The sequence below is a fragment of the Microcaecilia unicolor genome, chromosome 7, assembly GCF_901765095.1.
Source record: "Microcaecilia unicolor chromosome 7, aMicUni1.1, whole genome shotgun sequence".
NCBI lineage: Eukaryota > Metazoa > Chordata > Amphibia > Gymnophiona > Siphonopidae > Microcaecilia > Microcaecilia unicolor.
The window spans coordinates 184,582,246-184,598,615 of NC_044037.1; the positions used below are offsets into that span (position 1 = coordinate 184,582,246).

At 41.4% G+C, this 16,370-nt stretch overlaps 1 protein-coding gene across 1 annotated transcript in view; it reads left to right on the top strand.

Moving 5' to 3' along the window:
- UNC80 (unc-80 homolog, NALCN channel complex subunit) overlaps positions 1–16,370 on the top strand; it is a 417,216-nt gene that overhangs the window by 31,706 nt on the left and 369,140 nt on the right. Inside the window, 3 exon segments of the mRNA XM_030209474.1 lie at positions 7,147–7,303; positions 15,689–15,987; positions 16,145–16,268. Coding sequence (XP_030065334.1) covers positions 7,147–7,303; positions 15,689–15,987; positions 16,145–16,268 — 580 coding nt within the window.

Here is a 16,370-nt window from a genome sequence, read left to right on the forward strand (position 1 = left end):
GGAGCCGCTACTGACAAGGGTGTCCTGTCAGTAGTGGCTCCAATTCCAAAATGGATGTGAGCTCCAGCGGCAATCTCACGAGTACTGTATCAATGTTAACTAAAGGAATTAAGAAAGGACATAATTTATTTGGGTTCCATTGAATGTGGAAAATGTCTTGATAATTTGAAAGAAGTTTGTGCATGAGTTTAATGGAGTGACAGTATGGCAAACTCCTTAAGTTTCAACAGATGATTTGTAATTATTCACAGATGCCTCTGATGGTAAGGGGTTTGGAATATATTTTGAAGGATCATGGTATGCAGAAGTTTGGCCTTGTCCTTGGTTTGAAGAGGGCTGGACAAAGAATTTGGGTTTTTAAAGAATTATTTCCTAATTGGGTAGCTTTCATACTGTAAGAAATTGAGCAACAGAAAGGCAGTGGTTAAGTATGATAATATTAATTGCGAACAGTGGTGTTCGTAATTAATATAAAGATGATACATTGTAATGAAATATTGGGAATGTTAAGGATGCTTATTTTCTATCATCTTATGAGCGCCAAATTCCTCTTGGCCGATTTGCGCGGCTGAAAATAATTTTTGGACGCGCGTATTGGACGCACGCCAAAAATGAAATTACTGCAAGAGCCACACAGTAGCCATATGGTAACTCCATTTTGGTGTGTGTTGGGCACACTTAGACAGATTGGTTATGGACTTTTTTCTGAGCCAGAAGTTTGATGTTCGATTTCTTTCAATATTTAATGATCTCACGTCTTTTTGTTGTGCTGTTTTTTTGAATTATGTATGTTTTTATTGTAACCTGACTTGGATTTAAGGTGGGATATGCATTTGGTAAATAAATAAAAATATGTAGTGCAGGAGTGTGCTTTTAAATGTATTGGATTTGGAGGTCATTGTAGAGTAACAGCCAAACAAAAAGATAAGAGCTGAGAATGGAAGATGTAAGTTAAAAATTTTTTGAACTTTAAAAGAAACTTCTTCCCAAAAACGTTGAATTACCAGACATAACCAAAACATATTGCCAAGAGTAGTATCCTCCGCCCGACATTTAAGACACAGTCCAGCTTATTTTCGAAAGAGAAAGACGCCCATATTTTGACCCAAATCGGGAGATGGGCGTCTTTCTCCCATGGGCGTCCAAATCTGTATAATCGAAAGCCGGTTTTGGGCATCTTCAACTGCAATCTGTTGCAGAAATGGCCAAAGTTGACAGGGGCGTGTCGGAGGCGTGGTGAAGGCGGGACTGGGACGTGTTAATCGGCTGAGGAGAAATGGGCATCCTCGGCCGATAATCGAAAAAAGAAAGACGTTTGTAGCACGAATTTGGGTCACTTTTTTGGACCCTTTTTTTCATGAACAAGTCAAAAGTGCCCTAAATGACCAGATGACCACCGGAGGGAATCGGGGATGACCTCCCCTCACTCCCCCAGTCCCCCTGACTAACCCCCTCCCACCCAAAAAAACCAACTTTAAAAACTCCGAAGGGACATCACCTTGTTAGTGGTGGAGGGGCTTCCGTGTTTCAATGACTCAGAGGGCTATGCTGAAGGGTTACCCATATCAGACAGGCCTCTGAGGAGAAACCAGACAAAGAGTGCCCCAATTAGGGAGAGTGAAAAGATGGCGACCTGAAGCTCGTACACTCAACAGCCCAGCTGACCTCTGAAGTTTTGTCTTCGTTTACTTGAAATTTCCCCTCTGCAATTGCAGTTACCTTAACTGAGAGGAAGGGGACAATCGGGGGCTCAGCCGCCGATGGCCAGCATTTTGTCCCCTGTGCAGCAAGTGTGGGACCGCTGCGTGATGAGCTGCCCACAGATGACTGGGTTGGTGAGTCCTTTGATTAGCGCCGGCGAAGGAGCGTCTACGCTCTTGGACCTGGAAACAACATCATCGCTCCTGAATCATTTAACCACCATGTCCAAAGGAGTGGAGGAGTGAGTTAGGAGTGTATGCTGAAACGGAAGGTGTTTACAGCTGAACTCGTGTCGGCGGTGCCACTCCTAAACCCGCAAGAGCTATCAGCTTGGAGTTTTTGGCTCCCGTGGAGGTTACATTGAATATCATCTGGAAGGCGCTCCAGGACCTAACAGTGGTAGTAAATAAGTTTGCTTCCGATATAATCTTATTAGTGAGCCACATGGATAATCTAATTGAATCCTTTGAGAATAAAAAATTGATACGGCAAATTAAGTTCTACAGGAATAGGAAATGGTTAAGATTTTGAAGATGATAATAGACCAGAAAAATTTGAACAAAATGAATATTACAGATGATTAATATCGAGATTGTTGTTTTCCCAGAGTTCCGGGTATGACTCCTAAAGTTTTTTCCTCTGAAATGATTCCTCTTAGTATATTTATTCAAAAGGAGTGAAGCCTGTGAAACTGGGATTACCTTAATCAGTGGGAATTGGATTAGAGACTCAAGTGTTTGTATTGTTAAATAATTTCTGGTTTTAAAAAAGAGAAAAAATGAAATCAGTTGTATTATTTCTAGTAATATTGGACAATAAGTATGTTTCCAACAAAATAAATTGACTATACACCATTTTGGGTTTGAAGAAGCCAACCAGACGATCAATGTGGAATAATGATTCAGATAATAAATAACTGGGGATAATCAGGTTAATACCATGTTTTCTTTGTTTACTGTTATTTAATTGATCTCCTTGTCTTGTTTCGCTCTTCCTATTTTGTGGTCTAAGGAAGAGTTTATAATTACCTGATTGAAATAATTCTTGTATTATTTTGTCTGTATTTCTGGCAAGTTATTTTAGTGCTTGTAAAATTAAATTCTTATAAAAAAACAACTTTTTTTCCAGCCTGTATGCCAGCCTCAAATGTCATACCTAGCTCCATGACAGCAGTATGCAGGTCCCTGGAGCAGTTGTTAGTGGGTGCAGTGGACTTCAGCCAGGTGGACCCAGGCCCCCCCCCCCCCCCCCACACCTGTCACACTTGTGGTGGTAAATGGGAGCACTCCAAACCGCCCCCAAAACCCACTGTACCCACATCTAGGTGCCCCCCCTTCAGCCTTAAGGGCTATGGTAATGGTGTAGAGTTGTGGGCAGTGGATTTTTGGGGGGGATTTGGGGGCTCAGCACCCAAAGGAAGGGAGCTATGGACTTCAGAGGTAGTTAACTTTTTATTTTAAATTGTTACAAGTGCCCCCTAGGGTGCCCGGTTGCTGTCCTGGCATGTGAGGGGGACCAGTGCACTACGAATCCTGGCTCCTCCCATGAACCAATGCCTTGGATTTGGTTGTTTTTGAGCTGGGCGCCTTCGGTTTCCATTATCGCTGAAAAACGAAACCGCCCAGCTCAAATCCACACAAATCCAATGCATTTGCTGGCACAAACCGTATTATCGGAAAAAAGATGGACGCCCATTTTTTTTAGAAAATACGGTTTGTCCCACCCCTTCACATACCCGTTCTCGGAGATAGACGCCCATGGAGATGGGCGTTCACGTTCGATTATGCCCCTCAGTATGGGCCAGGGATAACCCCAGAGGGTCAGTCTTTCTGTGGAGACCTGTTGTCTCCTAACTGCCTGATGCTGGTCTGTATATCTTCTGATCTGAACAGTACAGGCTTTCCCAAAGTGTAGGGGCCAGGACATTCACCTATTTTAAGCAGGACAAGGAAGCTAAGAAATCTTTCTATAATAGACTTTTGAGTGATTCAGTAAATAAACCTAAACTCACTGGTTGCAAACCAAGCTTCGAGGATTCAGACATTACAACTGCAGAGAATTTTGTGCATTATTTTTGTTCAAAGGTTGCTACCTTATGATCTGCTTTTTCTACTAAATCTGCAGTAATATCTTTAGCTTCTCAGTTACCAGACACTCAATGGATATTCCAACTGCAATAGAATATACCTGCACTCTTAGCCAACAATTCAGACAGTGACACTATCATCAATAACTCAACTCTTTTTATAAAAATTAGACCTACTACATGCTCCTTTGACACCATTCCATCTAAATGAATGAAAATTCCATCTCTTGGACACCTATCATTTTTGATAGCTGTCATTAATCAGAGTCTTATCTCTGGTCTATCACACTCATCTTTGAAACATACCAATTTGAGACCTATTTTGAAAAAGCAGTCTGCGGATCCTTCTATACCATCTAACTACCACGTGGTCTCTATCATTTCTTTCTAAAATTGTGGAAAAACAAAATTTATTGTGTTCTACATCCCTGACAGTCCAGTTTTAATTTAGGACATAGCACTGAGATGCTCATCACTGCTTTTCTTAGTGAATGATATTCAGTACTTGATAGGCGTTGAGTTGCACTGATTGTATCCTTGGATTTTTCAGCTGCATTTGATTTGGTCAACCATGGTCGCCTCCTTCACTGTCTGCAATCTATTGGACTGTTAGGGGTGGTGTTGCAATTGTTCAAATCTTTTTTACAAGATTGCACTTTTACAGTATCTTCTGGGAAACTATCATCTACTCCATGCTCTTTACAGTGTGGTATACCTCAAGGCTCTGTTCTGTCTTCATCATTATTTAATATATTCCTTAGCCCTTATCCCTTTGACAATCGTAATCTTGGACTGCTCCAGCATTGCATAGATGCAGTGGAAGAGTGGATGCACTCACATCATTTGGTTCTAAACCTTGACAAAACCATAGAATGCTGGATCTCTGGTCACTCTTAACATCCATCTTTAATACCATTGTTGTTCTGCCTATCTGTTCCAGTGGTTGAGTTTTAAATACTTGGGCATTATTATAAACTACTGCTTGACCTTCCATGAACATATCTCTTCAGTTGTGAAAAAGGGATTTTTTTTTATCCTATGACAACTTTGCTCTATCAGATATTATTTTTATCATACAGCTTCACACATGTTAGTTCAGGCTCTTCTTATTTCTAGACTTGACTATTGTAACACTATCTATGCAGGTATAACTGCCTGCAACTTGAGACATCTCCAAACACTCCAGAACACAGCTATTTGACTTTCTTGTGCTCGTAGATCTGATTTAGTAAAACTCTTGTTCATGTGTATTCTTTGGCTTCCAATCCAATAAAAGCTCCAGTTCAAGATGCTAGTTTTGGCTCATAAAGCACTTCATACTGAAATCCCCTTACATTTATTGACTATGATTACATTGCATAGGTGTACTAGGATACTTCACTTATTATACTTCCATCCTCATCAGTATGCTAGCATTAGATCCAGTGCTTTCGTCTTCATTGTACCCTCTCCATGGAACACGCTTTCTGAATCTCTCCGGGCTGAAGCAGACCATAAGAAGTTTAGGGCACCACTGAAGGCTCATTAAAGGCCTTATGGCCTTTAATTCTGAGAGTTCTGGAGAGAGAAAGTTGTATCAAAAGTATGGATGAGCATGTAGTGACACACAGTATTAGTGGGCTGGTCTGTTTTTAAATAATGCTTGCCTGCTTGCATTGAATGAATTCCTCTGTTCTTGTTTGTGTTGTTGACTATATGTAAGATGGTACATGCTTGTATGATTTTAGGTTTTTACTTTTTATTGATGGAGTTCTTTTCCTCCCGTTTTTATTGATAATGTGAACCACTCTGACTTTGTATATTAAGGGGGTCTTTTACTAAAGCTTATCTCCAGTTATCTGCAACAGGGCCCATAGGAAAAAAAATGGTTTATCTGCAGCAGGGCCCATAGGGAAAAAAACAGGCCCTGCTGCAGATAACTCGAGCTAAGTTTTAGTAAAAGATCCCCTAAGAGAGGTATATATCATGTCTTAATAAACCATTATTTTATTTATTAAGACATATGCCATATCCTGGTGGTTGAATCTGAGCTAGCTTTTCTCCTATTATTATTTCATTAGCCGTTGAGCCTGTAAAAACGGGCTAATATAGGACGGGGAGGGGGTTGAAAGGCCCCTTCTCCTCGCCACTGCAAGGCCCCCCCTGCCACCCAAGCTCGCCGCTGCCCCTCCGAGGTCACCGCTACGCCCCCCCCCGGAGTCACCACCACCCCTCCACCCGGACCTTGGGGTGGGGAAGCGGTAGCGACGGCGGTTTCGTCCCTCCCCTTGCGCAGTAGAGAGCCTCTCTGTCCCGCCCCCATCATCACGTATTGACGCGGGGGTGGGACAGAGAGGGTCTTTACTGCGCATTTGCGAGTGAGTTCGGTCACTCGCCGTTTATATGTTTGATTGCTGTTCACATATTGAGGTTTCAGTTGAATAATGCATCCAAAAATTGTCAAAATATCTAAGTCGCAAAGAGTAAGGATGTTTAACTTAAGGCGTTATTGTTTATGCTGCTTTCACTAGCCAAATTGGTCTTAGAGGAAAAATGGAGTTGTAAGTAGTAGACTGTGACACCTTTTAAATAACCACAAGAAAGCCCTATTACATAAGATTTTAAGACCAGAATATGTACAGTATTTTTGGAGGCTCTTTAAAAGGCATTATAGTGAATTGAGACTCCAGTGCTACTTCCTTTTTAATGAAGGCCTTCGTAATTACGGATGTAGGGATCCTTTTACTAAGCTGTGGTAAGCACTAACTGCAAGTTAAAAACCATTACCATGGGGCACACTCAGTTTTGAGATCAGCGTGCGCTTCCCACAAGCTAAAAAATAGAATTTATTGTTTCGCACTGGGGGTGGAGAGTAGACGTGTTCTGTGCTAATTGGTTAGCACAGCTACGTCGCCACACACTTACCAATTAACACGTGGTTAGTGCGTGAGTCCTTACCGCCTAGAAAATAGGTGTCATTAAGTGCTCATGCACTAATGGGGAAATTAACACGTGGTAATTAATAGAAAATGGGCCATTTTATTACCACACTAAAAGTGGTCTCAGCATGCAGGAAAGACCCATACTAGGGATAGCGCTGGCCACTTTTTGGCGCAGTTTAGTAAAAGGGCTGCATAGTTTTTATTTAATATTATATCATGATGAAGACATTGATTTCTCTCATGTTATTACTATTTACTCATTTCATTCTGAATAGTGAAGATGAGAAAATGGCAAATATATTTTTACATTTAGTAGATTTTGCTGTTTTATTTAAAACTTAATATATTCAGTGCTGCAGTGATCATTTGATGACTAAAATTACATTGTTAATAGTGAATTTGAAGTTTTTGTGCTGACAATGCCTCTTTTTTTTTTAGTCATTTGAACGCGTTCTGGTAGAGAACAAGCTACATGGCCTCTCCCCTGCTCTGTCAGAAGCTATACAGAGCATTTCTCGCTGGGAGCTGGTGCAGGCTGCGTTACCACATGTGTTACACTGCACGGCCACGTTACTGTCCAACAGGAACAAATTAGGTTGGTACTGAACTCGATGGTTGACAGTTCATTGACTAGTAGAGAACTATACAAACAGGCACATAAAATAATGTGTGGTAATTTGCAAAACATGGTAATTAGTAGGTTAATGTCTGTTAAATTTAGGGGGGAAGTTATCAATGTGGGCTACCATTAAGATGAGTTATTTTACTACAAGTCATGCTGTCTTTGCACAGGTCCCATTTTATTCAGTGAGACCCTGTGCTAAAATATCATGACTTTTGGTAAAATAATCCATCTTAATGATAGCCCATGTTGAAAACTGACCCCTTAGTGTATAGTAAATTTTTTAAGGATAATTTTATAACAGGGTGACTACTAAGGCTCTATTTTATAAAAACACAGATGCCTTTGCGAATTTATAAAATGCTAGTGTAAGAGGCAGAAATAGGGCCTACCTTGCAGTCAAGGACAGTTTACACCTGATTTCAAGCTGGTGTAAATGGCTGCTCTAGTTATTCAAGTACATGTGTAGATTAGCATATTTTATAATCTAGTAAGCACATTAACACTGCCCCCATACAAGCCTACCGGCACTGTAGGCATTTATGGAGGGACTGTAGGCATGATCGAAGAGACTAGGGTTGTTGGAAATAACTAAGGGGCCCTTTTACCAAACTGTGGTAAAAGAGGCCCTGCGTTAGCGGTGGTGGGTGCTTTTGCCGGGTGCCAGGGCCACTTTTACCGCAGCAGGTAAAAAGCCAGAAAAAGAAATGGCTATGCAGTAAGTTCGAACTTGCCACATGGCCATTTCAGAGGGAGCACTTACCGTCACCCTTTGAGGTGGCGGTAGGAACTCCCATGCTAACACGGCAGTAACTGGGCAGCGCACAGCACTGCCTGATTTCCGCAGGGTAACCCCCTGCAGAAACATTTTTCAAATATTTATGCTAGCATCGGAAATGCCACACACTGGGGGCGGAACTACTGCTGGCACACGCATTGGGCCGGCGGCATTTCCAGATTGTGGCACAGCAACCCTTTAGTAAAAGGGCCCCTAAAGTTTGGAAAGTTCATTATGAAGAAATAAGAAAATGTGCTTTTTCTCTAGCAGGTCCTAAAGAATGGAATGAATTGCCAACTTAAATTAGATTACAAACTGAACTAGAAAAAATGTAAAAAAAAAAAAAACAATCTCTGAAAGGACACCGGTTTGTTCAGGCTTTTGGAAAATGAATGTGGTAGGGTGACTAGCTGTATTTGAAGTCAACTGTAGCTATTGTTTTATGCATCTATTTATGTTGTATTGTTTATTTTACAGTTTTTATGTAGGTTTATTGTGATCTGCATTGGATAAATGCAGAATAGAAATGGTGAAATAAATAAATAAAATATGTCATCATGTCATTGCACTTACTTTGATGCCAGAAGGTATTTTTATGAGAAGCCATATATGCACATATGTGGCCAGGCCACATATGTGCAAAAATGACTTTGTCAGCCCTCCTTAAAGGAGATAATTATAAAGTCACATCCTTACCCCTAATCTGAGCCCCACTTGAAAAAACTCGATTTCATGCAGTGCCAGGGCAACGGGGAAAATATCTTTTGGGTATACTGTAAGGGTTTGTATCTGCACTGTCTGTTTTTGCTTACATTTCCACAGAGTGGACATGTTTTTCATTAGTAGTCTTTTCCATTTACAGAATTTGTTTAATGAGTTTAAAGTAAATTATGCCTACCATTGATCCGGCAGGCTAGGAAGTAACTAATGTGAGAGAAAACATCAACAGTGCAGAGGAGGAAGGTTAGCATCTTTAGAGAAGAAAGATAATGAATGTAAGATGCTAAATATCAATTTACAAGAGCTAAAATTTTATACTTTACTAAAAGCTCCACTTTTGTCATAGGAAACAATTTTGTATCCAAGCATGTTGGACTTACTAGTCTTTGCTAAGGGGACTTCTGTCATATTTATTTATTCATTGGGATTTGTTAAACACCTGTATGAAGAGATTCACTCCAGGCGGTGTAGAGCAGGTACAGCTTGACATTAAAATTACAGTTTTTTTAACAGCAAAGCGTAATTACAATCAATGAGGTAAACTTGGAGATAGCAAGCTGAATTCCAGTAACAGAAATAAGATGATACAGTGTCAGAAATATACACTTTAAAGCAGCAGAATAGAAGAGTCATAACAGAAATATGATAAAAGTCAGCAGAATATGAAAGACACCATAATAGGCAACATGGAACAACATTTATATAACATAGATATGATAGTCATAAAGTCTGCACAATACAACTGAAACACCTTAAAAGGCACCATTAGAATATTTAAATAAAATAGATATGACCAGTGCATCTTTTCTAGCAAAAAAGCTGCCGGTACTCAAATGCTAGGCCACCCTTCAGGGGTGGGGGTACTCACTGAGGGACCATCCCACAATAGCTGGGCCCCCTGCAACCAGTCACAGAACCTATGACAAGGCAGAATTGGTGTGTAGAGCCTGAGCTCTTTCATTAAAACTTGGGGTCCTTGGGTCAATTTTAGCAGACAATGAAAAAGGTGCCGGTACTCAGTACCCCCAAGTACCCCCACAAAAAAGCCCTGAATATGACACTAAAGATCTTTGTACAATAAAAAGAAACAACTAAATTGGTAGCTGAGGGGGCAAGTGCAGTTGAGATATATAGATGGGACACGATGAGCAGTACAAAGTCATTGGGATAAATACTCAGGTGGCTAAACTGAAGGGAAATTATATGTACAGTTGAAAAAAAATGAGGAACTGGTCTAGCAGTAAACTAGTCCAGGTGTGGAATGAGTGGGTACTGTATATACCATTTTATAGCTACTGAACATATACAACACTGTGTAGCAATAATTCTCTGAAGACAAACAGGTGTATAATTCTCACATGTGGGTAACACAATCTGTGTTACCTGGCCTGGAGCTTGTAGCAAGCGCTTCAGAGCTTTTTGAGCATGACTAATGCTCCATCATGTATGCGCAAGTGCCTTCCCACCTGCTGTGAGAGTGCAGGACAAACAGTGCTATTTTTTCCCAGTGAGGAGAGGAAGTGATTTTTTTCTTTGCTCCTCACAGCTGCCGGTTTGCTTACTGGAGCTTTGATTTTTGTGCCTTCCCGGTTCTTTTCTTTGCCCTGTTTTCTTTCGGGGTGTATGTCTTTCCTTCTCTTACTTTTTTAGCTTATTTTTTCCTTTATAAAAGTTTTCTTTCATTTTACCATGTTTAGTAGGCCACATTTAGGCCTGAGTCCTGGTAGGGTTTTTCCCTTATTTTTCCCTGATGCTTTGCCCCATTTCAGTGTCATCGAGTCTTTTGAGTTTGCCACAGCTGTTTTTCCTTCAATGTCATCAAAGGTTCCCAGTGGCTTTAAGTGCTGTAGCTGGTACAATAGGTGTCTCCAGTGTTTGGAGCCTGAACATACCCCTTCTAACCATGTTCTGTGTATTTGTATGAAGAAAAGAACCCAGTTAGCCAGAGAGGGAAACTTTTTGGAGCCCAGTCCAAAGCCTCAACGGTGTCAGCATCTTCGGTGTCGACATTGGCATTGGGGGTTGCGTCTGCATCGGGTGTGTCATTCCATATGGCTGCAAGACCCTTAGATACTGGGAGGGACTGTGTATTGAGTGGGTCTCCACCTGTCTCAGAGTGGAAGTTATGCAGGCCCTCCCGGGACCAATTGGCATCAGACCCAACTCCAAGGTGATGTGAGCACTGAGGAGTATTGATGCCCGGCATCGAAAGAAGCATCAACATCAGTCGCTCTTGACACATGATTCCAGGAGCTCCGGGAATCAGAGGGATTCTCCGGTAGCTGAGAAGCATCGGTGCTGGGAGGACTAGTCCTCCTCCATACAAGAGGTGCCAATGCATGGGTCTCCACGCAGCCAGGTCCAGGCACCCACTCCAACCCTACAAGTTCAGCAGCCTGCTTCTACATCGATGCCCCAGCCTTTCCCGATGTCAGCCCTCAATGAGCACCTCTGGGCCTTGCTTCCTGAGCTTTTTGTGGGATTCATACAACAGAGTGCATTGGCATCTAGAGTGCTTGCACCTGCCATGCCTCTAGCTGCTGCCCCGCTTGGCCATCAGCCTGTGGTGAGGTGTCCGATTCTGTCAACTGCCACCCATATTAGCACCCCCTTGGTGTTGGTGGATGAAGCTTCGCCGGATTTAAGACTGGAACTGACACCTCAATGCCTCTCTCAGAGACATGGTTCCTCCTCATCGAGAATACTCAACATGACAGTTGGTTTGGACAGACAGTACTGCAGAATTTGTTTGGGGTCTAGAATCCAACTCTACCCTCCTAGGCCCATTTTTTTCTGTTCCAGGTTGCACTCTCACACAGTTTGTATATAGTTTCAGGTTAATCTGTGTTTTGCCCTCATCTGAACCTCGAGGTTCATTTGACCAATGGTTGTTGGTTTTGGTGAGCTAGGGATTCCTACATGTGAGAATTATAGACCTGATTGTCCTTGGAGAAAGCAAAGATACTTACCTGTAGCAGGTATTATCCAAGGACAGCAGGCCATATATTCTCAGATACCCTCTCACCACCCCTTGGAGATGTCTCCTCTTTTTAGAATGCTATAGTATTCTACTGTTGGTTCTGCATTCTCATGGCAGGTGGGAAGGCACTCACTCATGCATGGTGGAGCGCTACTCATTCTCAAAAGTTTGTTACAGACTTCGGACCAGGCAACGCGGGCCACGTTACCCACATGTTAGAATATAAGGCCTGCTGTCCTCAGAGAATACCTGCTACAGGTAAGTATCTTTGCTTTATTCAGGTACAGTGTGCCCCTGCCTTGAAAAGCTTATAATCTAAGTGGGTATTTAAGGCAATGAGAAATAAAAAGGGCGCATAAATTTAGACGCCAATTGCATACATGAATTCATGGAATAAGTGTACTTTCTAACATGAATTATATCCCAATAGCTAGGTGCTATTCTGTACAAAGTGGGCTAGATTCTATTTATGATGCCTAAAAAATCAGCGCTGGAAAAAATACGCCTAGGTGTATTCTATAAACTATTAGGTGTGGTTTATTGAATACATCTAAATTTAGGTGTAATTTATAGAATATGCCCAGCACCCATTTCCTGTGACTATTTTTAGTCATGCCCCTTAAGTAATAAGAATAGAGTATTATACATCAATCAATGTATAATACTCTATTCTTATTATTTAAGGGGTATATATAGTCTGAAGAATAGTACCTAGTAAATTGTCCCTTAATACTTTTTCAATTTCAAATATATTTAGTCATGGCCATTTATGTCAACTAAAACCTGGTGTAAATGCTGACATCTAAGTTACACATGGAATGGGCATATTCTATAACACTGTGCATAAATGCTAAGAATGCCCATGACCTGCCCATGCCCCTCCCATGGCCACGCCCCCCTTTTAGATCCATGTCTTAAAATTTACACGCTTCACTTTATAGAATATGCTTAGAAAGTTGTATGCATAAATTCTAATGAAAGCCAATTAATGGCAATAATTGCTTGATAAGTGAATGGCTCATTATGCCAAGTAAGTTGTGTGCACAAAACAGAATACAACCAAATCTGTGTGTGCAACTTAGGTTGCACTATATAGAATTTGGGGGAGTATGCTTAAGTCACATACCCCTGAATGCTATATAGGTTGTCCAAAGTTAGGTGCACAATTTTGGGCATGGATGCCAGATCATGCCTAAACTAATTAATCAAGTGAATACAATCCATTATTGGTATTGATTTGCATTCATTAGGATTTAGGCACAGATCTGCCATACACCCTATTCTATAATGTGTGCCTAAATTTGTAGCGAGCAACTCCAAAGGGCATGGTTATGGAAGGGGCATGGGCAGATCAAGGGGCATTCCCAGAATTTAGGAGCAATGTTATAGAATACTATCAATTGTGCACCCAACTGCCATAAATTGGGTGCCAGTATTTACACCAGGTTTTGGCAGGCGTAAAGGCTGGTGACCAAAGTTGGGTGGGAAATCTGCGCTAAGCTTGTATTCTATAAAGAGCGCTCAATAGCAAGCACCTTTTATAGAATACTAGTTTAGTGTAAATCATTTACTGAATTCCACTCAAAGTGCACAGCTGCATGGGGGCATTAATGTGGGAGATGCATGGGCATGTCACTGGTATTTCTCTAACAAACTCATACATCTTATAGCATGTTATCTGCTGCACACATTGCAAGGTGCACTAGGCGTGCCCACTTTCGCCTGCCATTGACTTGGCATAAATAACTGTTCCTACCATTAGGCGTGCCAGAGGAAATTTAAGCTAGTATTCTCTAATGGCTTAGGCATGCCCTTAAGCTTTGATAGACTTGGTTCGAAGCATCCACTTACAAAATTGCCTTCAAAGTGACTTATCCAAGTTCACAAGGCGTATCAGTGGCAGGAGCAGGATTTGAATGCTGGCTTCCCTGGGATCTCATCCCATTGCTTTCCAAACTAGGCTACTTCCTCTCCTGCCTGGGACCTTTTCCTCCTTCACTGTCAGATCTACGTCTCCTCTTTTACTGAACATTGTCTTTTCTCTTGATTTCTATGCCAGCATTAAGTTTCAGACAAAACTAGATTTAAAAAACCAAACTCCTTGGAAAAGTCCACGAGTCAGCTTGCATCTGTGGTTTTGACAGAAAATTATTTTGGTAGAAAGATTTAATTTCTCTACACGTTAATGAAGAGAACGGTTCCACAGGAAAAAGAAATACATTATACAGGCCAAAATGTCTGCAGAAAGTGAAATGGGATGCCTAACTAAAAAACACCAATGGGGCAATTCTATAAGTGGGTACCTCTTTTTAGACATCTGGATGCCAATGCAGTGAGAGCCTTTTCTATGAAGGCATAAGGGCATCCAGATTCTGTTATAGAATATTATTCTAACTTGACATCAGCATCCCTACATGTACACACCTGTAGCTACACCAGCCAAAGACCTGATGTGACTGCAGGTGCCAAAATTCTCAATGGTGTGTAAAACATACTCCCTCCAATATTCAGGCTGGTGGCAGGCAGTGTGCTTAGCTGCCACCGCCGGCGCTGACCCCAGATATTCAATGCCAGGCCATATCCGGTGACTGGCATTGAATATCCAGTTTCAGTTTTGTCGTGGCACTTAACCAGCTAAGCAAATATTCTGTGCTAGTCAATTAAGCTAATAATGGTTAACGAAAGGCTGCTTAAATAGCAGGCCTATCTTAATTGCTCAACTTAGCTGTTTTAGTGCTGAATGTTCACGTTTAGCTAGGTAAATCGTGTGACATGAGTTGGTTAGCAGCTAGCTCCTAAGGGGCGAATTTTTTATTTGTGGCACTGACAAAATTGTGCTGAAAAAATGCTAATCTATAAGCCATGCTTAAAGTTAGGCGGTGATTTATAAAATAGCACTTACACCCAGGAAATGCGCCTAACTTTAGGTGTGGCCATTTGCACCAACTGAAACATGTTGCAAATGTGCATGCCTAAATTGAGCACATATCCCCTTTATTCTATAAGAGTGCGTGTAAATACTAGGAATGCCCTCGTTCCACCCATAACCCACCCATTTTCATGCCCATTTTTTTTTATTCACGTGTAAAATTTAGGTGCGGATTCCACGCCTAAATTTACGCATGTAAATTCCAATTACATCCAATTAGTGCCAATAATTTCTTGTTAAAAACAATTATTGGTGCTAATTAGTTAATTATTCAATTAAATTGCATGTGCAATTGGGTGTGCACTCAAATTTGTGCATGCAGTTTTTGGTGACTTTTACAGAATTAGGTGTAAGCGTTAATATTCACCGGATATAACTGGCTATCTCATGCTGAATATTAGCGCTTAGCCAGCTAAGCATTATTTAACCAGCAGGAGCCCCCTGGCCAGTTAATAGCCCTGAATATCGGTCCCACTGTATTCTGTAAGTACCAATTGTTAACTGGCAGCCCTACCCATGCCCCTCCCATGCTCTGCCCATATGTACACCTCTTTGCATTTATTTACTATGCCATATATGTGCTTCTTTTACAGAATAGCGTTTAGTTGCTTTGCTACTACTTGCATGCATAAATGCCAGTACTGTGTACATTTATTTGCATACATGGCCTGTAAAGTTAATTGCCATATTCTACATTTGCCCTTTTAATTTCAGAATCAGGCAGATTTTTGCAGTACTGTTTGGGGGCACTCTGGAGTTCTGTTAATGCTTATTAAATATGATATTAGATGATGTTTAGTTACACATACTATACTTACTGAAAACTCTAGCAATTGCTAACTTAGTTATGAAATAAACTGTAAATATGATGTGCTTATATTGGCTTGTATGTATTTGTTGGTGGTTTACATATAGAGGCGCCACAAAACCTGCGCTGTAATTTTCACCCAGGACATCAGGACAAACTAGGAGTGGCAGAGACCAAGCTCCTTCACACCCTCCACTGGATGCTGCTAGAGGCACCTCAGGACTGCAGCCATGAGAGATTCGGAGGAGACCGAGGATCTGGCTGGGGCAGTAGTAGTAGCGCTTTTATCCACCAGGTGGAAAACCAGGGCTCTCCAGGGCATCCCAGACACAGCAACACAAGTGAAGAGGATGAGAACAACAGGAGGAAGTTTCTACAGAACTCCATGGCCACGGTGGAACTCTTCGTTTTCCTCTTTGCTCCTCTGGTTCACAGGATTAAGGTAAACAGACTTGCTGATTTTAAGATAACAGAATTCAGTTTGTGCAGTATGATGTAGTGGGGGGGGGGGGGGGGTGCTGATTTGTAACATGTGAAACATATTTTGAAAGTCACCAACTGAATGGTGCAATCTTTGAAATGTGCCCATTTTTTTCTAGGAATCTGATCTGACCTTTCGATTGGCCAGTGGACTGGTTATATGGCAGCCAATGTGGGAGTACAGACATCCAGAAGTTTCTGCCTTCACAGCTCTGGTTAAACCAATCAGAAACATCATCACGGGTATGCTATTCTACTGTACCAAGGACATATTTCATATAGGGTTACCGCAAGGCTCCATGTCAACTAGATTAAACCTATCCAAGGGGACCATCAAGCAGTTGG